Source organism: Botryllus schlosseri, chromosome 2, assembly GCF_051294905.1.
Source record: "Botryllus schlosseri isolate E-star chromosome 2, Bs_hap1, whole genome shotgun sequence".
NCBI lineage: Eukaryota > Metazoa > Chordata > Ascidiacea > Stolidobranchia > Styelidae > Botryllus > Botryllus schlosseri.
The window spans coordinates 1,696,432-1,720,708 of record NC_137237.1 but is presented as its reverse complement, the minus strand read 5'-3'; the positions used below and the strand labels follow the sequence as shown (position 1 = coordinate 1,720,708).

At 39.6% G+C, this 24,277-nt stretch overlaps 2 protein-coding genes and 1 long non-coding RNA gene across 3 annotated transcripts; 1 reads left to right on the top strand and 2 right to left on the bottom strand.

The window, feature by feature from the left end:
- The first annotated feature begins 7,103 nt into the window (after positions 1-7,103).
- Positions 7,104-10,322, top strand: LOC145432915 (uncharacterized). Its single transcript, XM_080309749.1, has 5 exons — positions 7,104-7,283; positions 7,420-7,482; positions 7,804-7,895; positions 9,261-9,426; positions 9,965-10,322. The coding sequence occupies exons 1-5, from the start codon at positions 7,175-7,177 to the stop codon at positions 10,042-10,044; spliced, it is 510 nt and encodes a 169-aa protein (XP_080165875.1). The 5' UTR covers positions 7,104-7,174; the 3' UTR covers positions 10,045-10,322.
- Positions 10,323-10,584: 262 nt separating this feature from the next.
- On the bottom strand, positions 10,585-20,542 carry LOC145432914 (chymotrypsin-like protease CTRL-1). The gene is made up of 7 exons (XM_080309748.1): positions 20,368-20,542; positions 18,446-18,555; positions 15,436-15,556; positions 13,325-13,472; positions 12,295-12,431; positions 11,097-11,222; positions 10,585-10,697 (listed from the first exon to the last, which is right to left on the bottom strand). Exons 1-7 carry the CDS (start codon positions 20,368-20,370, stop codon positions 10,623-10,625), a joined length of 720 nt encoding a protein of 239 aa, XP_080165874.1. The 5' UTR covers positions 20,371-20,542; the 3' UTR covers positions 10,585-10,622.
- Positions 20,543-21,657: 1,115 nt separating this feature from the next.
- Positions 21,658-22,876, bottom strand: LOC145459305 (uncharacterized). The gene is made up of 4 exons (XR_013921343.1): positions 22,456-22,876; positions 22,317-22,354; positions 21,943-21,998; positions 21,658-21,884 (listed from the first exon to the last, which is right to left on the bottom strand). It is a non-coding gene; the product is annotated as an uncharacterized LOC145459305 (long non-coding RNA).
- Positions 22,877-24,277: the final 1,401 nt, after the last annotated feature.

Below are 24,277 nucleotides of genomic sequence, written 5' to 3'. Positions count from 1 at the left end.
ATACTTAGTGGACATGTCGGCCGTAGAATCCACAATTCGAATTATTGGATTTGCGATTAAAACGCGAGCCACTTTCGTAAATTGAGATCCTATGGAAATAAATCACGATTCAAAACATGGCATTTATCGGCTGACAAACATGGAAAGTAGATACCATTGTATTCAGCCTGTAAAAGACGAACAATATGTCTTCGAGGTGATAGCTATGCGTTACCGACCAGACTGATACAACCAAATAATTCCAGATTAATTAACGCTAAATTTACTAGGAGATAAGCGCCATTAGACCTATACAGAACTACTACAATTACTTAGGGTTGCCATATGTCCTCATTTAGGAGGATTTGTCCTCCGTTTTAAGGGAATCTAAAATTTCCTCCGCGGGCACCTAAATGTACTCCCTTTTGGAAATTCGTCCTCCTTCACAACTTTGACCGTTAGGTGAATGGCGCCATGAATGACGCGAAATATGTAATGCGGATGCTCGAGCGGGTCATTCAGAAGAATAAATGAAAAAAATGTTTGTTTTTTTAGTCCAGACCACACGATTTCCAGTCAAAATTTTAAAATCAACTGCTTTCAGTTTTTTGATTTGTAAAAAGCGTCCTTTTGACCCGATTCCATAATAAGGAACCCTAAAATTACTATAATAGTACTAATAATGATAGTAGCAGGGTTGTAATGAGTCGAGTCGCGATTTTTTGGTGACTCCATTTGACTAGAGTCATTTTTTCAAATGCGTAAAATGACTCGACTCGACTCGAGTCAATTTTTGTGTTGACTCGACTTGTACTCGAGTCATTGTGCATGACTTGAGACTAGGACGGTCAAGACAGACATTTCATCTTAACTTCGACGAATAGTAAAGGTACCACATTATTGGTGTCTCGTCTATCAGTCCAGAGACATGAAAATAGGGCCAGAAACTGTTGAAACGGGGGAAGATCACGATATTATGAATGCGAGCCATTCTCTATGCCTCGAGCAGAGTTGAAAGAAGTGGGTTGAAGCGGATTGAACTGAAAAAAGGGAACATAATGACTTGGATTCGGACTCGAGTCAAAACACGATGACTCGGACTCGACCCTCTGCTAGCGGACTTGTACTCGGACTTGACTCGGTGGTGAATTGAAAATGAATCGACTTGACTCGAGCCAAAACTGCAATAGTGAGATTGACTTGTGAATTGGTTACCAGTTACCACCCTGGAGTAATATCTTACAAATTGTTCTAGCTGTGGGCCAAGGTAAGTGTTGGTTTGAAAGACTACAAATACTATACTCGAAGTCGTGTGAGCTACTCCATATCTTTTCTAGCGTATAGCAATCTTGTGAAGCCTTGAAAAGACAAATTATTAATAAACCGCACTGAAAATTTGCAGTCACTCGAATTCATAGACTTGACGGGTCTAAGGAACTCGAGTCGGAAAAATTACCTTTTTTTTTAGTGAGCCCATCAATAAAAGTAGTGAAATTTCCAATTTTCCCGTATTAATGAATGTTACTTTATCTTTTGTTACTTGCAAAAGTGTCCTCTTATTTGGATTTCAGAACACGGTAACCATGTAGGTATAAGTGACTTTTACTCAGATATGACAATGACAGGGCTATCTATTTTCGCACCTATTTCTGTCATTAGTCTTTTACATTAGCCGAGAAGTATCTTGCGGTCTTGAAACCTTACAGTCAATGCCAAAAGTATGCGACCCCCCGAACAAATCTACTTTTGAAATTACTTACTTGATTCCGTCCTTTTCTGCTTCCGCTTGAAGCAGTTTAGTTCTGAGATATTGGCTCATCGTTTGGTCAATCTGCTGTAGTTGCATCTCAAGTGTGCCAGAGAGATGAATCGTGATATATGCAACCATTTGAAAGAGTCTTTTCGGCGTCCCGTGCGCCCTGACGTTTCGTTTTGGAGCCGTCATCGTAAAGCGTATCTCTAATGTGTGTGTGTGTGTGTGTGTGTGTGTGTGTGTGTGTGTGTGTGCAATGTGCATATCCGAGGATGTCAAATTGGAACACGAGACGGAGCTGCAAATTGCAACTTATAAAGCTCGAAACAATAACTGGATATTGCTAATTTATTCGCCAAACGCTTTTCGATTGACTCTCATCGGTATAACGAACGCCAGTACTATGCTGTATCAAATTCGATATGCAGTCTGTGTGAAGTATTATTAATAAAAATAATAATCTATATACGGTCGACTCCGCTTAATTCGGACACCGGATAACCCGCGCTTAATTCGGCTAAAATGCTCAGGAACGGAAAAAAGTAAAAATCGCACTTAAAAAAAACTCCGGTTAATTCGGACACAGACTCGCAATTACTATCGTTTGGTTATGGCACAATTAATAGCACTTCGTTGGTTTTATCACAATGTGAGTGATTATAGTGAAACAATGACGATCCATGAACTCATACAAGGCCGTGTCAGCTTCATGGTCGCTTTTAATTGCGTGGAAATGCGTGGATCTTGTAGAACATATTGGTACACAAAAGTTTGGCTGGAAAAGTGGAATTGTTCACTAAAGTAAACGAAGAAAATAAGTAAAGACGTTTCCTTGGCAGTTCGACAGTTTGTTGGTTTGAGATATCAAAAATACTATTTGAGTCCTATATAGGCTATGCGTGTTGCACGGTACTGGAGTATACAGTATTTGCTGAATGGTTAGGTATCGAAATTTTGTACAATACAACTAATCTGAAAGTATAACTAATGTGTGTTTTATGCGATCTGTGCGACTACAATTTTAATATATGTAGTACATAGTAAAAACAAAAACAAAGAACTAGTAGGCAGGCGAGATTAGGTATAGTATATAGATACGTATCAAACAAAAATATTTCCTACATTAATTCACTGTATATTGCTGACGTCCGCAACTGATAAGAGTCAGTTGAAAAGCTGACGGTCCTGTCGAAAAAATTAACAATGTGGAGTATTAGGAAGCAAGTGGCGCAGCATACTAACCGACACATTTACGACACCAATGGTTGCTGGTTCTAGTCTCGGCTCTGCCATGCTTCTATGTGTCTATGTATCTGGGCTCCTCATCGCCGATCCCGCTGTTGACGCAGCGTCTTAAAAAGCCCAGAGGAAGAGTGAGCGGAGCCCCAAAGTCGGCAGCGGAGGCCCAAGAAAGCATGAGAGAATGAAGACTGGGAGTGCGCGTGCAAGGAAAAATCGTCCTCGATACCCAAAGCAAAAGACACCGAACTTTAAGAAATGCAATGTCGTGGCGCACAAGGCCTGCACAGGCGCCACTGTCGTTGTTGTGTAATAATAGTAATATCAACAGCGACAACAACAACAAATTGGAGTTATTATTTAGTGTATTCCTGCACCGCCAATGGCGTGTTTAATTTAATAAAACTTTTGTAAATCTGAATCCAGCCGCCCAGTCCGATGTAATTGGGTAAGCGAAGTTGGGGGCATTGATTTGATAGGAATCGAAAGGCCTATTTTTCGGTTTCGTTGAAAGTAAGACTGTCTTTTGTACCCACCGCTTCAAATGCAATGCATAACTCGAAACTAGCAAGCAAGATTTCAATGGCGTGAAGCTGTCTCGTCACACGTGACATTTTAAATGGCGCATGGCCCTTTGCGATACAGAGAGTTACAGGCTTTCCGTTGCTTACGCAAGGGAAATTACGACTGACGTCTAGTGGGTTAGTTTCTACCCCCGACTCTCTCGTTAAGGCAAATCGGTGTAGATTAAAGAGAGACCAAGGTGAAATTTAACGTGAATCCCCCTAAAATACGTATATATATTGCCTCGTCATCGTCGGAAGGATCAGTAGATTATATACGGCTATTGCTAAGCGTGTATAGCAGCGGAAAATGCAAGGTTTACTTGGGGGTTGTGTTTTATGTTCGGAATTCTGTAAATTTATAGACTACACTCTGAGCGGAAAGACTGCGTATTTACACCCAAAGGTGGTGCACGAAAACAGTACCTAACTCAGAGAATTATATCAAGCTTATAAATCCTGCGTGCGATAAATAAACGTATCTTCAAACCACGGGTTTACAGAGCAGGCTGTAGTTTATTTGATCGAATCACAGGTATGTGCCATACGACCGTTAGAGCTGCTACTGCATTGTCCGACATCCATAAATGAAATTAGGTAGCCTTATCTAATCATTATTAATTGCGTGTACGAAATCGATTGAACCAAGTAAAGCGAAATGGCGATGCTTGCTATCCAATTAAAAGTTACTCTTTCACCCATTTCCAATAATGCACCCTGTCACGTGACTTCATTTTTCGATGTTAGCAGCATTACAATAATACCTATCCGCTTCAAATGATTTAATTAACGACGAACCCAGACAAAAAGTAGAAAGGTCATAGGAAATTTGATGCTACTCACAAAACAAGCCCTGTAATCAACAAGCGTGATCGAAAATTGACGGCGCAGGCTACGGTGCTTGAATGGCAGGCCAAAATTGACGGAGATTCTATCTAACTACTTTAAAGAAGGGAATATGATGGTAGAAGAATGTATTTCATGGTACGGAAAAATCTGGCATAAAATTCCGAATGGATACTTACGTTACCAATGCACGAAACAAAAGACTTACCGTCATTGCATTTACAGCGTAGAAATGCACTAATCACGTACAGGCCTATCTTGGAAAAATAGCATTGTATATTAATATATATTACTATATGCAGTGGCTTCCACGGCCAGGATTGGACTACACTAGCATAGCAATTAGCAAAGCAGTAGATGGTGGCTTTGCTAAGGCAAGCAGCCCAACAGCATTCACAATACTGATAGGCATTTCCAAATCTACAACAAGAAGGTCGAGAATAGTATGGTACCGTACAGTAGTGATAGCCAAAATCCAATCGTACCGTTCCGAATATCGTACAGTACAGTACGGTACCGATTCATTGCTGAATAGTATGAGACGGACGTTCTGAAATGCGTGTTCGCTACTCAGAAAGAACAAATAATTAATAACCTAGGCATTTGTTAGTTATCTATGCACAAATCCGGGGACCTCGTGATCTTTCTTGCTCGTAACGGCCCTGTCAATCATGCTGCAACCATTGTTTTACTAGATAGGATGTGACTTGGTGCGTGTCTGGTTAGTGTTGACCTAACCGTGGGCACATCCCAAAACACACACGACAAAAGACCATCCGTAGCGTGTCGAAAAGAGGCGTCATTGACAAAATTAACAATAGAACAATCGCAGATAGTCGATTCGAAGTTTCTTCTCGTATTTCCCTTCAAGACTTCCATCTGGTGTAACTTGGATCTTGTTTTGATATGGCCGCAGAATATAACCAAAGTATATAGTCCCGTGTGACGATGACAGATACGTTTAGTTTTCTTTATAGCAACTATTTCGAATGATCTCTCTTGCGGTTTGACAGGAGACGCAGAGTATTTACAAACCATTCATCACAGTCGATATACTAACGGTTGCTCATTTGTATATTACACTACAAATGGAAGAAATAATACAGAAGTACACCCCGGCTTAACCCCATCGGTATCGCTTTGGCGCACCTTTGATACGTAGGTATTTTTGATTGTGGTATAATATTTTGGACCATGACACAGCCATTGGTAAGGCATTAACTTCAATATTACCATTGATACAGTAACCAGAACATACTGATCTGGGTCAGTTTGAAAAAAATGGATAAGTATCTCTTACCAACGTACACCCGCTTCAAAGAGGGGTTAGCTGTTTCGCATTCTTCAGGAGTTTAATCGCTTTAACGGCATATTTCTCGCAATGGTTTTCTGATATTGTTTTCATACCACGTAAGACTCCTTTGTATACCTTCAGATATAGTGATTGAGCCTGAATGTAGCACCAAACGAATGTTTTGCCAAGCATTGTCGTAAAAGAATGGGTAAAAATATGAAGTGTCAAAACGAATGACATGTTTTGGATGTGGCTTTACCATGCAGTTGTCACCATAGAATGTCAACTTAGTTGTACCACGTTCGTAACTGGCAAGATATCACTCAATGTCAGGCAATGTTTCTAAACTAGACGTATACGAGGTGGAGGCAAGGTCAGGGTTCAGTAACAGAGTATTTCCCTAAAGTCAGTGAGATTCGCGTGCTTTTGAATGATTCGTTGTCTAGCCAACTGCATAACAAATTTTAGAGTTATTAATGTCACTAGGTGAACAACTGTCACACGATGGCTGTATTTTGCGTGCCTGCGTATACTTTCAATTTTAAGATGTCCCCCGGAAAGGCGTATATTCCGATAGCGATGACGTGCAAGCAAGTCATAAGCCTGATGACTATTTTATCGGTAACGCATTGATGGTAATCAATGATTTGTTTGGTATACCCGTTGTTGAAAGCTTCCGCCCGTAAAAGTCTTACCAACTAGTGTTTTTTTTTACCTCGCCAACGCACTGTCTCGTGAGAAACTTCGGCCAAACTTACGCAACCATCAGGAACAACTCCGCGTTGATGACTAAACCGATGGGTATACTGACGGTTTGCTGTAAATATTTTGAAGGGCGTACGCGATTCCGTCAAAAACTGCACAGATGCGCGCTTTTGGAATTCGAATTCTGTGACACTGCTTGGGATCGGAATTTGACAACTATAGATAATTCTAATTGTCTAGTCAAACAAACTAAGGCGCAATGCCGGTAATCTAATTCTAATCTAATTTGTGAAATGTATCTATGCTCCCATTTTAATTCTATAATTTATGGTTTTCCTCGCAATGCTACAGGAGATATATACATTGCGAAACGAGCCAAGCTTGGTGTGCATATAGATTCACCTGATTTGATATATAGGCTACCGAGCTAGATTTTTGTTATTTCTTCTTGATTCGGAATTGAATTCAATTTCCAACTTTAAGCAAATTCAGTAATTTCAATTCAAATCAAATTTGGAAAAGCCGAAAATTTTCTAGTAATCCAACTCTTGGAATGGAGGACTTATCTTATTCACTTCATATGAGAAATTTCTATTGACGAAATTCAGTTAGAGAACAATTGCTTTATCCCGTTTTAATCATTCATCCGGTGCAGTTTACGCAAATGCACGCAGCCAACATACGTATGGTAAACAGAGCAATTTTGACCCCACATTTTACAGCGTGAACTGTGTATTGAACCTTTATCTTATATTAACAGTAAAAACTGCATCAATTACACTATTATTTATTACAATGGCAATTTCTAAATTTGCGATGTACGCTGTACTTCTGGTATCGTTCCAATTCACACTGGCGCGGTACGTTGCGGTACAAAAAGATCCACCATCAGCAGCCCAGGAAGGTGAGAATAACATACCTTGATTACATAACCTGACACAGATATACCGCTGTAAACAACGGCTTCGTGATGCAGTATATGCACAGATGCACACATTACCAATTCGATTATTCTTGATTCTATTTACTGTGTTGTTTAGATGATCAAGATTACAATGTGGAAGATGACAGTGATTACTCAAACTTTGACGACTACGATCAAGGTATGCAACGAACCCTGCAACAGTGCCAAAACTGCTAATGCATAAATGCTGTAGCATAAATAATAATATTAATTTACTACTAATCGGCACATTATACCCGAAAATCACAGCATAATTTCTGCAATTTTGATTCCTTATTTTCCAGCATCTCTACCTTTAAAACCCTTGTCAATCCTTCACCATTCTGACGTCTTCATGATTGCATTGGAATAACAATTTGACTCTATTACTGAAATTTTAAAATTTCAATTGAATCTCGCTATTTTCCTTAGCAGTTTACCAGTTTTACTGGAATAAAGGATATTAATTCTTAATTTATAGATGTAGAAAATGTAACAAAGGCCCTTCTCGACGCCTTCCAAGATCTTCGTCATTCTCAACAATTCCGGAATGTGGAGAAATACGCGAGAAAGGTACGAACGATGACCCACATTACTTGTTCAACAATAGACCGGGCTGATGCGTTCTATTTATTTATTTAACGTGTGATTTCCAACCGGTGTTCCGCCAGGCAAACTCCAGAATCCTCTGCCAAGTGTGAGGGTTTATCTCCTCTCCTCCCCGCCATCCGATCTGCGTGAGCGTGAGAAGTGAGCCGTGCTACAAGTCGGCATCTCAGTAGTCATAGTACATAATATCGACCTGGTGTAAATGACCATACCATCAGTCGAAAAACACCATACAATACAAATACACCAAACAACAACAACAAACGCTGTAAATTTCCACGCAATTACAATAGGGCTTCTTGGAGGTACAGAACTTCAATATACAATTAAATAGTATATTCATATTGAAATGAACCCGAATATTTTCGGCTGACACTCGTCAGGGGTAATCGTCAGCAACTAGTAGAGAATTGGAAAGAACATTGTATATCAACAATCGGTGACGTCATATTTTGTGATACGATTGTTGATATACAATGTTCTTTCCAATTTCGTAATTACAAGGAGCAATTGACGCAAACTGACTAATGGCACTAAAAACTCCCGCAATTTTCGTAAATATATGTAGTGATAGTCATACATGAGAATTTTCCTACATGTTATGACAATTTCACTCACATGGAATCATATCCTGACGCCATATTCTACTATACTGAGTCCAAAGTCAAAAAATAATAGTTTCGCACTCAAAACTGTCGAGCAGGATTGCAAGTATAGTCAAAACATAACCGTTTGAGTAAACAGTGCAAGTGTAGTCAAAACCTGCTTGATTACTCCGTCGCTGACGACCCCTGGCCGTGGATGAATTATAAAGATTGAAAAACACAGACCTATGTAATTCCATTCGTGGTTGTAAGTCGAAGGTTCAGTACGTAGGCTACACATTCCAGGCGAAATACACGCAATTTCTGCTGAATGAATACTACGTAGTCAGCCCTCAAGCTTCCCGAACCTCGATCTGACATATCAACCTCGCGTTTCGACTCATCAATTTTCGTCCCATCCTTTCATACAATTGAATAGTATATTCACATTGAAATGAGCCCGAACATTTTCGGTCGACATTCATCAGGATCGTCACAAACTAGTAGAAATATAGAAATATGTAGTATTCAATTGTACATTGAACCTACAAGAAACTTTTCCTTTTATGTTGGCCTTTCCTCTTGTTTACATGCTATAGGCCAGGGTGGTGTCTGCTCCAAGTCGCTTCGGCACCCTTCTATCATTTTCATTATATCTCAATCGTGTGGGAAATTGATTTGATAAAAATTTTAATCGAACGATTACGAAATATCGACCTAGTTCGCAGATATATTCTCTTTACAGCGGTTTAATTCCAAATTATTCAACGACCTCGATCACTTGTTGGATTCAAGCGATAACAAGCAGAGAGTGAAACGAAGCACGAAGAGTCGAACTAGGCATCTCTTCGGTCGCTTTTGCCTCAAACACGTCTGTCCCTATTCGTGCAGATCTTTCGGAGGACAGTCTCGTAAGTATTACCGCACTAAAACTTTGTGTTAGTTGTGGAACAAGCCGTTTAGGAAAACTAGAGTGAAACCCCAAGACCGTTGCCGGATGGTTATGATGTGGCCCATGAACAATGAACATAGTCGATATTTGCTGTCTTGAGGGATTAATAAATGGAAATATTTCCTACGAAGCATTTGTTAGAAATATGCTGGATAATATAAGTAGTTTTGAATCTTTTCAGGATTGCTTCGTGGGCTGGATTCGGCCCGCAGGCCGTATGTTTGACAACCTGGCTGTAGGCCTACACCAAACTTGCTTCGTTTCGCGCCTTACAGTTTTCCTACAGCATTTTCACGGAAATCAGAAATGAGATACGAATTGAAAGTAGAACATAGAAGCATTTCACAAATTTGATTAGATTTGATTGCCGTAATTTCACTTTAATGAGTCTAACCATAGACAACTAGAATCATCTGGTAGTCCATAAGTCTGCTTGTTACATTATCTAGCGCTGGCCCCCACATTTCATCGTACGTGATGGTCACCTTCTTTTTCAGAAATGAAACTGTGCTGGGTCTGCAAACACAAAGTATGCAACCGCTGCGGATCGCAGGGAATATTCAGAAGAGGATGCTAGTAGAGAGAATAACGATCATAAACAATTAAAGCCGCAGTAAAGACGACAACACCCAACACTCATATTGAATTGAACAGACCGTTAGCCACGTCTTCAAGTTCCATAATCGACAACGCAAAGCTTTCGCCGGCATTGTGTGCGACTCTAGCGGTTGGTTCCGAGAGTATCCAGCAGTTCCAAAATAAGACACTGTTCATAGATTTCCTGATTCCATATTTCGCATTCGTTTGCATAAGAATTTCATAATAAAAGCTATGTTGTATTTGTAAATTGTAAAATGTTTTGAATGTATTACGATTGATCTGCCGGAAGAAAGAATGACCGAGAGGATTTAATGCTATGAATCAGTACGACCGAAATCCCAAGTTATACAGCTTTAACTTCGAGCTTACCAGAACCATTGCATTTCAAAATCTTATAGAAAAGTTATAGAACGTTTGTTGCACAGAAGGATTGTTGAGACATCTGAAACGCAGTAGCCTACATAACTCAGCTCACACCTGAACGTAAAGTATACTGCGAATTTATAAGGACGCTACAGGCAGTCACATTTTCGTGTATTTCATGTATTTCCGATATCAATTAAATAAGAAGGACCACATTAGACATTCGTATGACATAACCCGGTCTATCCACTTCAGATGATAAGCGACCTGTTAAAATACGAAGGTTAGTGAGCGCCATATATTAAATTCACCCATCCTTTCGGTTATAGAGTAAATATATCTTATAGATGATTGCTGTAAAATCTGAATCTCTAATTGTAGTAAAAAAGATCAGTCGAAGATAATCGTAAATAAAAAGATGTATATATAACATCACCACTATCAACACCTTTTTTATCGTTGGCGGATAGCCTACTTTGTAATTTATTTCATTCAGTTTACAACCCCATTGTAAGATATGACCATTGACATGACATTGCAGGTTTTGCGAGTAAACTCGCGAATACTACAAATACCTCAGTGTTGATTGCCACCATGCGCAATCACCGTGACAGCGTAATCCTCAAACAATCTGTAACAAAGCATCCGAATTTACAGACAACAAACCTGCGAGTATATGCCCGGAAGACTTGAGGTTCCACATGCAGAGGCTCCGTAGCTTATAATCCCTTGCAGCTCCCATTTTCCTAGTACGGTACGCGATTGGCATAGCAGAGGTCCTCCGGAATCCCCCTGCACAAAGCGACGTACACACCTACGGTATTTCTGCTACGACTATGAATTGCGGTACATGTTGCCATTGTATGTTGCGAAACTTCTGACACGCATTACTTCATTATTGCAAGTATTTGCCGCAACCGAGCAACCATCCACCCAACCCATCTTTTAATCATATCGCAATCTTGTGGTGTACTGATTTGACAGAAATGTTAAAAAAATGATGATGATGGTCTAAAATACCTTTTCTGCGTTACTGCTCGATCGCGTCGGGAACATGTAACAGTGTGCATGTGTCAGCGATCAGCGGGTTTAATATATCTTAATCCAAATCCTGTTCAGGACTTGAGACTCGAATACAAGTCAAAATCTAGCAATTGATGAAATTTGATCCAATAGTCACAAGAAAAAGGAAAGTTACGACGAATTTAACGTCAAAGCCCAAATCTCAATCCATCTTCACACTAATTAATGAAGTGCAACGATGCGATGACGCGTGACCTCGAAACCCAAGAAACAGATTCAGTGGATTTATTTGGAAAACTAGCTGCTGGTAGCACACGATCGCTTTATGAGGATATTGGCTACCGCAAAATGCTTTTCAAACTACCGATTTTATTATCACGAAATCACGCCTTTTATTTGGTACAGCTGGTGTGAGCCAGAGCTAGACAACTAGAAAATTTTCAGCTATCCGAAATTCGATTCGAATAAGAATTACTGAATTTGCAAATACTTGTAAATTGAATAAAATTTCGAAGTATATAGAAATAGAACAAGGATCAAGTTCGATACATATCAAATCAGAGTTCTCATGAGCACGAGAATGGCAAATGTCTGTACATTAAGAATGGCCCGTTTAGAACGATACAGTTCTTCTGCAGTATTTTCAGAACAATAAGAAATAGATTAGAATTAAAATGCGATCATAGAAATATTTCATGAATTAGATTAGAATTAGATTACCGGCCTTTAGGTCTAAGTAGACCAATTAGAAAACTAGAATTATCTAGGTTCCAAGTCTGCACTGGTGGAGATGATACCCGTACGTAACGCACTGAGTTAATGAAAGTTTTGAATATCTTACAGCACATGTATCCTCTTCCCTCCCTCCGGCACACAGAATCTGATCAGTCTTGCTGAAAAAGTAAGCGTGCTTGCATATGTCGGTGGACACCAATGGCAGTGAAGTCTCTTTCAATCTTCTGTTTGACGGACCCTTTCCTGCAAAGTCATACGGGAAAATGTAAACCGTGAGATCAAGTGTTTTTCAGTTGGTTAAAGAACCAACATGGATGTTCTGGGTTTTCAGAAATTGTAAGTTTAATACCCATTCTAAAAGTTCCGTCTCAAGCATAGGTCTATTTTTCAGCATTGGTACTCAAGTAGAATTAAAATATGAAGGTTTGTATGACAATTTTACTCGTGAAAGTGATGGAAGCATATCCTAAAACTACTTTATACTTTTCAAAATCCATTGTGTAAAAGTAAATAGATTTGCTTAAAAACCGTTCAAGTAGAATGGGAAGTATTCTAAAAATACAACCCCTTCGAGAAATAGTACAATTAGCGAAAACCTATACTTGAGTACTCCAAAAAAGCTCCCATACACTATGAGCGAAAACAACGTGTATTCACACCCCAAAAGGTGGTACACGAAAACAGAACCTAGGTTAGCATGGGTGTGAATGGCAAATTTAGTACCCAAAAGGTGTGATGGCTCATAATACACCCTATGGTAGGGAGTAGATCGTTGAAACACACCATTTTCAGTTACAGCGTACTTCGTTACTGCAAGTTCTGTTAAATTCTGTATTAAAAATGTATTTGGGTTAGGTTTGGACGAGCTCGGTAATAAGTTTAGTGCTAGTTGGCGGTAATAAGCTTAGTGATAATCACAAAAAGTTGAGGAAAAACGTTTTAGAAATTGAGATATCATGGTATATTTCTGCCTCGCCTCAACCCAAGGCAAATTACGGCGCAGCATCATCTAGCGGATATGAATTCCGAGTATTATGTGAATTTCATGTGCTGTGCTCAATTGCTCATGACATTCTTCTTGCGCGGGGTTTTCCTGGCAGCCTACGCTGGTTCCTATACGTAATAGTTTTACTCACCCATCGTCTCTCCCCATCCGGCCACTCTACATTGCACTCCCAAAGGCGGCACTTCGGTACCAATGGCGGGCAGGCATACCGGACGAAACCTGCGAGAATATTTGATGGGTTCCGGCAGTCGAATCAGAGCGATATCGTTGTAGCTTTTCTGTGAGATAAGCGACGTGAGTAGTATCGCGTTTGCTGGTATATTTATATGTATAGGGAGGGATAAAATAAAGTACCTGAGTGATTTGATCCCGAATCGAGCATTACGCGTCAAGTCGATTTATTCAATATTCGAGTAGGCTATTACTTAATTGTTGTTACGTCGTCAGAAGCGTACGGATGATATGCAAAATTGAGATATGTATCTATTATGCGACCACACAGAATATGACTCCAGCTCTATACCACCATATTTTTCCACCATACCTACTTCATTGGACTATGTCACAATGATGTGGGTTGATCACAACCTTACAGAAATGGTGTTCTCAATAACGTGCGTAGCTTTGATACATGTTTCGTATGCTGCGACACGACCGACCACCGACCAATCGAGGTTTCAAGCTTCCATTTTGGGAAGACAGCAATGACACTATATTTATCGCTGATACAATTGAATAGTATATTCATATTGAAATGAACCCGAATATTTTCGGCTGACACTCGTCAGGGGTAATCGTCAGCAACTACTAGGGCTGGGCAAAATCGAGTATCTGAGTGATTCGAATCTGAATCACGTATTGCGCTTCGAGTCGAGTATTCGAGTATCACTCATTATGACGTCACAACATAATGCACTATGTAAAAGCTCAAATATGTACCTTTTATGCCACCACGAAGGACATAATGCCTGTTATCCGCCACATTAAAGATACATTGGTATTCCGATTCCATTGCACTTCTTGACAATATTGTGAGATGAGCATGACTTCGGAAATGTTTCCAGTAAGGTTTGTAACTTTGTACTATGTATGCTGCGACACGTCAATTAAGGTTTCAAGGCTTCCTCAGTGGAAAATAGTATCAAAACTATAATTCTCGTCAGTGAATTAACTTTCAGTTGTGAGGAGCGAAATAATTGTCTTTTACTACACGACTCGAATCATTAAAATTAATTCTCGATTCAGATTCGAGTACTCGAATCAATGTGCCCAGCCCTAGCAACTAGTACAGATTTCAAAAGAACAGCGTATATCAACAATCGTAACACAAAATATGACGTCACCAGCACGAAATGTCGAATACGAGAGCGTTCAATGTACTATTTTTAGATGATACACGAACTCTTTTTGTTGACACAGCCTTGGCTGGTGTATTTTGATAAAGGTCGACTCCAAGGCACACAAATGAAAGTGTGAGCGACCTTTTCGGAGTATGCGAAATCTGCCGTCTCGATAATTTTTCGCACATACGGGATTATCCAAAAAGTGTTTGCCAATTGCAGAATTTATGGCCTTTGATTGTTCCGCATCAAACTTGAGCGGATGAGTTAAGGGTGAGCTTTTCACCGAGCGTGTTTTAATGAATCTAGGGACATGCTGATTTATGCGTTCCTGCAAGCGCTTTGACGTTCTTCCCACGTAGCCACGATCACAGTGACACTTAAATTCGTAAACTACATTGCTTTGTTGAAGTGCGGGAAGCATGTCTTTACGTGTTGCAGGAAGCAGTTGCGTTGTCGTGAAAATCACGTTGGTATTCACTGTGTCGTAACACTTATTGGCCGCTGAAATCAATTACTTTTCAAAGCGGGTAGAAATAGGCCCTATCCAAGGTAGATGGATGTAAACATCTTTGGTTGTTCGTTCGGTAGGCTCTGTTGACTTTTATGCATTGAATTGCGTTACTTTCCTCTCTATGCCGCGGTTGATGACATGTTCAGGGTAACCGTTATCAAGTAAGATTTTGCGGATATCGCTGATAATATAACTCTGAGTAGCATGGAGCGTGTAATTTCAGTACTCGCAAAAAATCATCTCTCACTACTCGACTCGAATATTTACAATTAACCCTCGATTCGGATTTGAGCACTGGAATCATTGCGTACATACTCATGGCATTTGTGCATTAAACTATAACCTACGAATAGATAGTTAAGCGTATGTGATTGTGAAACGGCTCACCCAAATATTGTATTCATCGTGAATGGTGATCATGTGTGATTGCAGCGTGAAATTTTTCACAGCCTTGTAGGTTCCGCGTTTCAAAAATCTTCCCAGATACAAATTTCGTTGGCGCTCAAGACTGAAAACAACAAAAGTCAATCGAGTTCGTATGTGCCGAAATGATGTGAGACCGTCTACTCAACTACATAATTTGATCAACGTCAATATCTCCGATTTCACCAGTAGTCTTACTACAGTAGGCTACAACTATAGGCCAGTATACTATACATACATAGAAGCAATCAGCAAGGATAAGATACTTCGGTATATATAAGCTGAAATTATGCGAACAGGTCATTATTTTCCCTGGCCACTGATGAGCGGTGACATGGTCATAATTTGTAATGGTATTTTCATATGGTCCACTCGCACTCGGGTCGTGTGTATACGAGATTGTTCTGGTTAGACCTATCGTTGATGTTGATATACTAAGTCAGTGGTTCCCAACCTTTTTGTCTTCATTCCCCACTTCAGATTTATCCCGAGCCTTCATTCTCCACCAGGACCGCAACAGCACTTTGTCAGCCCCGCCCAAAAACGTAGGTCTTGGGCCCCAGAACTACCTCAACCCCGCTGAACCTGTACGCCTTTTCCCTGCAACTTATCAGCTACATTGGGTCTAATGTTTAGTGTGTCGCCTTATTTCGACTAAACGCGCGAAGCGCCAAAAAATTATATAATTCCTGGCCAATATGATAGTTAATTGCATATATTTTGCTATCAATTTTTTATCCCCTCTCTGCTCACGTAATCAGATTTACCGGTAGAGCTGAGTGTGTTGTGTGTTGTGTGTTGCGTGAGGTGTGTTGGAAAAGGTAGGACCCCTAACTATGAGTTGAACATCTTTGGGCGGACCCATTGGTATATTGATGTTGTTACATTATGCTATTTCGCGACCTCCTATATCTGCTATGTCGAAAGATATGGAAATCGCCGAAACTAAAAGGCACACACGATTTCAAATTGGCATTGCTTTACTGGAAAATATTCTTTTATTCCCTGCGGAATGGCATTTGTCCTGTGGGGTTCAGATCGCCAGGACGGGAACATTCGGCGCCAGCCATTTAGCCAATTAAACATATGTATATTGTATATATATCAAAGTTTTGGGGTCACCACAAGGGCATTCCTTGTCGGCCAAGGTCTTTTCGCTGCTGATCGTTCTTGCACACTTCTCGGAGTTGCATGTTTCATGGCCTATAACTTCATATGCCTTGGTGCGTCGTGGCGCAGTAATAGCCGACGCCGAAGTCTCCATTTCTATAAATTCTACGTATTTTCGTGGGGGAAGGGTATCTAATAATCAGATATTCGGCAATATTAAATTGCGCACCCGGCGCGAAATTTTTTTGAAAAAAAGACATAACTTTAACAAAAACAACTTTTATTTATGTTTATTCACGATATAAATTTGGGCCCCTTCGAGCTCGCCCCTCCCCCAATTGGGCAGTTTCGGGTGCGGCAGTTACGGTCCTGTTCCCCGCTACCCGGCACTTTTGTCATCACGGAGCAGCTATTTGCTCGTTTGACTACACAAGACACACAACCAGACCAGTAAGCAAAACAATCGCCTATAACTGCAACATAAAACGTACTGTGAACCGATACCAGTAAAGCTCAAAATTTCGCGAAAGCGTTTTTCCACGTCAACTAGCCGTGCTGGATGCGTTTGTGACGCCATCATTGGCCATCCAGAGTTACAAATGAGGTTTTGTGAACAACACACACAATTTAATTTTCGATTCATACATTCAAAAGCAGTTAATTGGTAACGGTAATTGCGCATGCGCATGTGTCTCCGTGAATATGTAGACTATCTTGTATATAGTTTTGAACAAATACGTCCATTCCCCACCAGAAACCATTGAATTCCCCACCAGAGGCGAATTCCCCACCGTTTGGGAACCACTGTATTAAGTTCTTCTGAATTCTCCACTAGAACTGCTATAGAATAGGAGTTTTTGGATTGGAAAATATGGTAACTCTATAGACCTGAAATCATATGAAATTATAATTAGAAAGTATGAACATGTCACCACGGTACGGTAATTCCAAATGTTTATAGATGTGACGTCATATTTGATGATACTACTGACTATGTACAATAGGGGTCTTCAAAAATGACTTTTTGTCTCAAATCGTATTGGCTACTTGATAAAATTGTTGGGTTACCTAATTTAAGCCTACACACCAAATTTGATTCAATTCCAAGTCTCCATTGCTACAGGAGAAGAAAGTTTCTATTTATTATATAAAAAATTTAAAAATTTTCTGTTCACCCCATGAAAGTGTTAGGTTGACTATAGGAACGATGTTCACCAAATTTGGTTCAATTCCAACCAGTAGAAGCGGATATATTGCCGCCGAAAAATTTGGATTTGAATAAAATAGTATTTACGGTGGGTACCAATAGAATAAATATGTAAAGAATTGGTCACCGTAAATACTATTTTATTCATAATCAAAATTTTTCGACGGCAATAACTCCGCTTCCACTATGGTTGGAATTGAACCAAATTTGGTGAACATCGTTTCTATAAACAACATAACACTTTCATGGGGTGAACAGAAAATTTTCAAAGTTTTTGTTATATATTTTAATATAATAAATATAAACTTTCTTCTCCTGTAGCAATGCGGCTACTGGTTGGAATTGAACCAAATTTGGTGTGTAGGCTTAAATTAGGTAACCTAACAATTTTATCAAGTAGCCAGTACGATTTGAGAAAAAAAGTCATTTTTGAAGACCGCTAATGTACAATACTCTTTTCAATTCTCTATTCGACTTTCTTTCTATGCGAATATATTATTCAATGACATATTGAGACTTTCTCATAACAACAACAACAACGTATGTAGGCTAGAGCTGCAAATTGCCGTAGGTATATATTGGACAATACTTTTGTAACGTAACAACCTATATAACATTATGTTATTGACCGTCATGCAGAAGATGCCGATGACTTACTCGACCCGTCTCCCTGTAACATCCAAGAAGCAGTGCGCGGCAGTTATGACCCACGACTGGCATATCAAGGTCGCTCCACAAATCAGGGTATCGTTAGACCAGATCGCACCCTGTTAATAGAAAATCTCCCTGAAAGTTAAGGCTGAGCGAATGTGAATTAATGTAGTGTATTTGTGATTCTAAAGGTCTATCTGCAAATAATGAAATGTAATAAGTAGCGCCGCGAATTTCTACTCAATTACAAGTAGAAGTAGAAAAGGTTATGTTTCCAAAGTACCGAAGTAAGTAGTTTCGCAAAGCAGAATAGGTCAAGACATCGCATACTCTCAGCAGCCGGATTTCGAAATTGAAAGATCATCATCCCGGCTATGGCAATGATTATTGACACTTTTCGAAAATATATTCAGTTACCGCGATACAGGGGCTATATATCGTTGGGTTTCCATGACAATTTTTTTGTTAAAGTGATGCAAACCTATCCCCAAACTACTTTCTACTTAATTTCCAAACATAGCTATATAATCAATGTCAATACTATGTAAATATACTATCAGAGGTGGTCAAAGTAGTCAAGAAAGTTACTCAAGTAGAAGTAGAAGTAGCGACGAAAATATCAAATCAAGTACGAGTAGAAGTACTTCTTCAATAAGCCACCTAAAACTACTTGAAGTAGAAGTAGAATGGACCGACTTTAAATCTACTCCAGTAAGTAAGTAGTTTTGTAAACGATCGTAATTCGCTCGCATGGACAGTCATAAGCTGCAAATTGAGGTATGTGGAAGGTGTAGAGAGCTTGATTCATATTGATGCATCCCGGGAGGCGGGAGGTGTCAATTTTTGACAGAATAAGCAGTCGTCCATATCATGGGATGTAAATGATAGTATTGATCTGGAATGCGATACTAATTCTTTGTTTACTCGAACACCCCATTTTGGAGAATATCATGGCATGGTGCCCTCCCCCACATTATAAGGCCCGTAGTTTGGTCGAAGAGCAACGCGGAGAAGTGGTGTCGGTTACGGGGTTAACACTTTGCGCGATTAGTATACGTTAATTGAAAATATGGCAGATCGTAAAAATGCCATATAGTGTATCGCTTTATTTTCGGAAAATATAAGGCGTTACCACAGTTGCTTTTATACTTCAACATGTATGTTTACCAGACAAAAGAACTGAAACTATGATTAAAACTTAACGTATAATACTCGTCATTGAAATAAAAATACAAATACTATTTCTAAAAAGCGGAAATATATTTCATGTCTTTTGTCTAAAAAGTTTCAACGGTGGTCTGCTAAAACAGGTCTAACGTTAAAAAAAAATTCCAAGTCTACTTTTCCAGATTAGGACACGCGTCATGGGCTGCTAGGTATAATAGGTTATTGCTAGATTGCGAAACGATAGTTTCAAACGTTACGGGGGCGATACTTGCTGTAATGAAATATTTGGTATAGGCGGCAATGCGGTGTGAACGGAACCACGCAATCCGGTATCTAAATTATATTCAGCGATACTTTCGGTAAAACGTATTTGTTACACCACTTTTACTGTGTACGAAGCGCAACGAAAATTCTGGATATTACATGACTTTTATGAAAATTAAATGTTGGTACTACGTGAAAACAGCTCCGAAATTCCTTAGGCCATCTTTCTTATTGGGGGATTAAACTACTGCTACTTGACAAACTGAAAATAGCGAAGAGTAAGTAAGTAGTTCACATAATATTACGAAGTAGAAGTAGAAGTAGAGAAAAAATATCTACTTGAGTAAGTACCAGAAGTTGAGGAAAACTACTTGAGTACTTCAAAAAAGTAGAAGTACTTCGTTACTGACCACGTCTGTATACTATACTATGCTATACTAAATAATCATGAGTTGAGCTCCTAGCTCTGTAAAGCACACACGCTGGTACTATCCTACCATCCAAGGCCAGGAGAACTTTCGGATAACCTTTCCGCCTGCAATCTTCTTGATCGGAGTCCAAGCAACTCCGCACGTTTTTCTGTCGCACCTCCACGGGCTATAATTAAGATATCAGACAATTGTCACTAAACATTTTTTTCAAAATTAAATTGGAATTATAATTACTGATTTTGCAAAAAAAAACTTCCGGATTTAGAAAGAAATACAACAAATATTATGTCCAGTTCATATCAAATCAGAGTTAATTTTCATTGGCACGAGAATGACAAGTTTCTGCAAACCAAGCTTGGCCCGTTTCGCACTATACAGTTCTCCTGTAACCTTTTCAGGTAAACTAGAAATTAGATTAGTATTTTGAGCATGGAAACATTTCACGAATTAGATTAGAATCAGATTGCCGGTATTTCGTTCAAATAGATTCATCTAGTTTTCCAGGTTTGTGCGATGCCTTGCAGCCAAACTCTACTACCGACAAAATAGTGTAATGGTATCGCGTCCGGCTTCGTGATCGACAGGTGGTGGGTTAAACCCTCGACCAAAAGACCTGATTAGGAACACTGGTATGTATGACTTCCCCGCTTGGCGATCACCATTACCAAGATAGCATTGAAGGAGTGTTGCAAGACTTAAAAAGCCATACCAGGTTATATCTGCATCCTCCTTGTCCTTAGGCACATGCACATTGCACATCATGCATATTATGCGCAGACCGTGTGTATGTATCAGAGGTGAGCGGATTTGGAATTTCTATGTCCTAATCCAGTCCAAATTCGAAGCTTCAAATCCGAATCCAAATCCGAATCCAGAAGTTTTGTATATTTAAGTCCATGTCCAATCCTAATCCGATTCCAACTTAAAATTAAAAAAAAATACTAATTTATGCAAGGAAATTTTTTCTTTCACAGCCAACAATCCTCTTGATTTAAGATAACTTGGCATATAGGGCTGTACCTCTCATGCTCATTGGCACCGAGTACACCAAAGTGTAGTGTACCATAAGTACATTAGTAACTGATCTGCATAAAGTTTGTCGCCATACGCCACAAGTCATATCAATCTCCCAGAAAATCGGTAAATCCAATCCAAATCCTAATCCGTTCAGAAAAAAATCTCTAATCCTCAGCCAATCCAAATCCGACAAAATTTCACAAATCCTGTTTTTTCGAATCCTAATCCTAATCCATGCTCAATTGCTCATCTCTGGTATGTATATCATGAGTCAGTGTAAAAACATCAAGGACAAATATTCAACGTTCTGTTCCTTTAATACATTCGAATATGCTGTTTACTTCTTCATAGTGAGGTATTCATAAACATGTGCGACAAAATTAAATTTAAAAATTGAACCTTAATGTTTGTATGATATGAATACAAGGTGCGTGTATTTGTTCCAGCGTCAGTTTGAGCATGCTCCAATATAAGTGGAATTATGTATAACGTACCCGTTTAGGTGCAGAAGTGGCAGGTGTGGTGTTCTCATTAATAGCGATCGTCGATGATTGGACTGGAGCACTCTGCAAGTAGTCGCGGTGTTACGTTATATGAGAGTTACTCCATCGTTGTCCTAATTACCTGTGGAACTTCTGAATTATCTCCGTCCCATTGAGATCTCACATTTTGATTTTCATCTTCGAAATGAAATCAATACAAAACTTTTATAATCTTGCTTAAATTCAATATTGAATTGTTTAGAAGAGTCGTCATGGAAATGGTTTGGCCGACTTTTCACCAATTATGATGTCTGCCAAATTACGGTAGGACACGGGCACAATTATTATAACCTACGCACGCGAGATGGTGTGTGCACCGGTTCCATATAAACTACGTTCATTTCGTTACTCTAATTCCACAAAGACTTGGATTACGACTGCGATTATCTCGCAGGGAAGTCGGACTAAAATACAGGCTTTACTACTTAATTACAATAGCAATATATCATAGCTTACCGCTTCCAAGCAATGTAGGAGTCACAGCTACCGGTGATCTAAACACCAGGTATAGATAAGGCATGTTTTACGTTCCAAAGCGTGCAAACTTTGTGCAGGATAATGATAAATTATGAATAGGCTATATTTCGCAAGTTACCTATACAACGTCAAGATCCAAACTGCCAGCGACAAGCTTTTCGTCACCATCTTGTACCAATACACGATTCGCTCTGCTATAAGACTCTTAGTATACTCTGTCAATCGACCAAAAGCGAGATATAACGGCCATTATTACATTGACTTAGTATCCAACAAATTTCATAATTTCTGGCTAATTTTGTCATCTACTTCAAAGCATATGGCTGCCTTCAGGGCATCAGCGTCACCTTTATTACCATTAGCACTTCCAATCGTCATCCTGGTGAGAAAGTTTAGCCTTACACTTTACTCGAAATCCTCCCACGAAATGTAGCATGAGGCATGGAGTCGTTTATGGAGACATCCGATAGTCTCTAAATCATCTCCCTAGCCTCTTATTTCCTTATAATGAGAGCCATTAGCCAAGTATGAAGTCATCTTCGGCGAAAGTGTGAATACGCTGAAATTCTCCCTACGCTCGTCGAGATCTTATCCTCACCATTGACTGTAACTAGTATAATATATTCATATCGAAATAAACTCGAATATTTTCGGCTGACACTCGTCAGGGGTAATCGGCAGCAAATACGTCAACAACGTTAGTCGTTGATATATATAGTTCTTCTGTATTCTCTACCAGTTGATGACGATTACCCCTGACGAGTAGGGCCTACCAGCCGAAAATTATCGGGTTTATTTCGATCAAATGCAGCCTATACTGAATTTCTGTACTCTCTGCAATGACTGTATTTCCTACAGAGAGCGATGCTGTCTTGGCGCCCGTGAGCAGTGATTTTCTACATGTATACAACATTTTCGGCGAATAATTTGTCCAGTAGTACAACAACAAATGTTGCAACAGCGCGTATTTGTACGCTAGTTATCGTGTATTTTGATTTGAACTAGTAGTGTTCCAATTGTCAATATTCTGCCAATCTATGTGTTTGTTATTGAAGAACACATTTGTTTGAACACGTAACTAAACTGTATTGGTGTGATTCGATGCATTTCCCTCATAGTTTATGCTTTGCTCCATAGTTTATCACAGTGTATAACCCCAGTAAGCAGCAGTCAGTGGTGGCTTTTGGGGTGGGCGAGGTGGCCATCGCCGGGCGGCCCCTAGTCGAAGGGTCCCCTCTTTGGTTTAAGCACTTTTTCAAAGATTATAGCGAACAAACGTGGGAATGCGTGTTCCGATCAAGAAGATGATTCCTGCAGATGGGCCGATCATCAAATCTTGGCATTTGTTAGAAAAGTCCCATATCCAGATAATCATCATATATATGGTGCCTTTATTTTGTACATGCAAGCTAATGAAAAGCTAATGCAGCTAATTAAGCTAATGAAAAGCTAATGAAGCTAATGGAAAGCTAATTAAGCTAATGAAAAAGTAAGCTAATGAAAAGTACGCTAATGGAAAGCTAATGAAGCTAAAAGCTAATGACGCAAATAACTATGCTGTAGCACGGGGACCTTTCGACCCGCCTGGCGGGAGCAGACCTGTTAACGTGGCCCATGCATTTCAAAGGGGAGTTTGGACTTTGAAAATTTTCGAGCTCGCCTATACTTTAACGTGGGCGACATAACTGCCGCAACTTTGCCGCGCGTCGCCTACTAAAAAAATTTTCGGACTTCAATTTTTTTTCAATTTCGTCGCCATGTTAGAGGATAAGGAATGTTGGACTTGGTCGTTTTTTCGAAAAAAAAATTTTTTTTCTTTTCGATTCCCACTTTTCTGGTATCGTTCGACGCAGCGGACGCAGTAGAACACCCTCGGCGTGGCTCTAGGAGGTCGCAGAAATATTTCCGATTTTTTTCCTCGTTCTGTTATCAGGAGCTCG

Excerpts from the sequence above, each read along its gene's own strand:
- LOC145432914 (XM_080309748.1), bottom strand. Across the intron at positions 12,432-13,324 it reads CGGATGGGGAGAGACGATGG|GAAAGGGTCCGTCAAACAGA; the intron begins GTGAGTAAAACT and ends ATGACTTTGCAG. Across the intron at positions 10,698-11,096 it reads TTCCGGGCATATACTCGCAG|GTCGCTTATCATCTGAAGTG; the intron begins GTTTGTTGTCTG and ends GTATTTTAACAG.
- LOC145432915 (XM_080309749.1), top strand. The coding sequence starts at position 7,175 with ATGGCAATTTCTAAATTTGCGATGTACGCTGTACTTCTGGTATCGTTC. Across the intron at positions 7,483-7,803 it reads CTTTGACGACTACGATCAAG|ATGTAGAAAATGTAACAAAG; the intron begins GTATGCAACGAA and ends CTTAATTTATAG. Across the intron at positions 9,427-9,964 it reads ATCTTTCGGAGGACAGTCTC|AAATGAAACTGTGCTGGGTC; the intron begins GTAAGTATTACC and ends CTTCTTTTTCAG.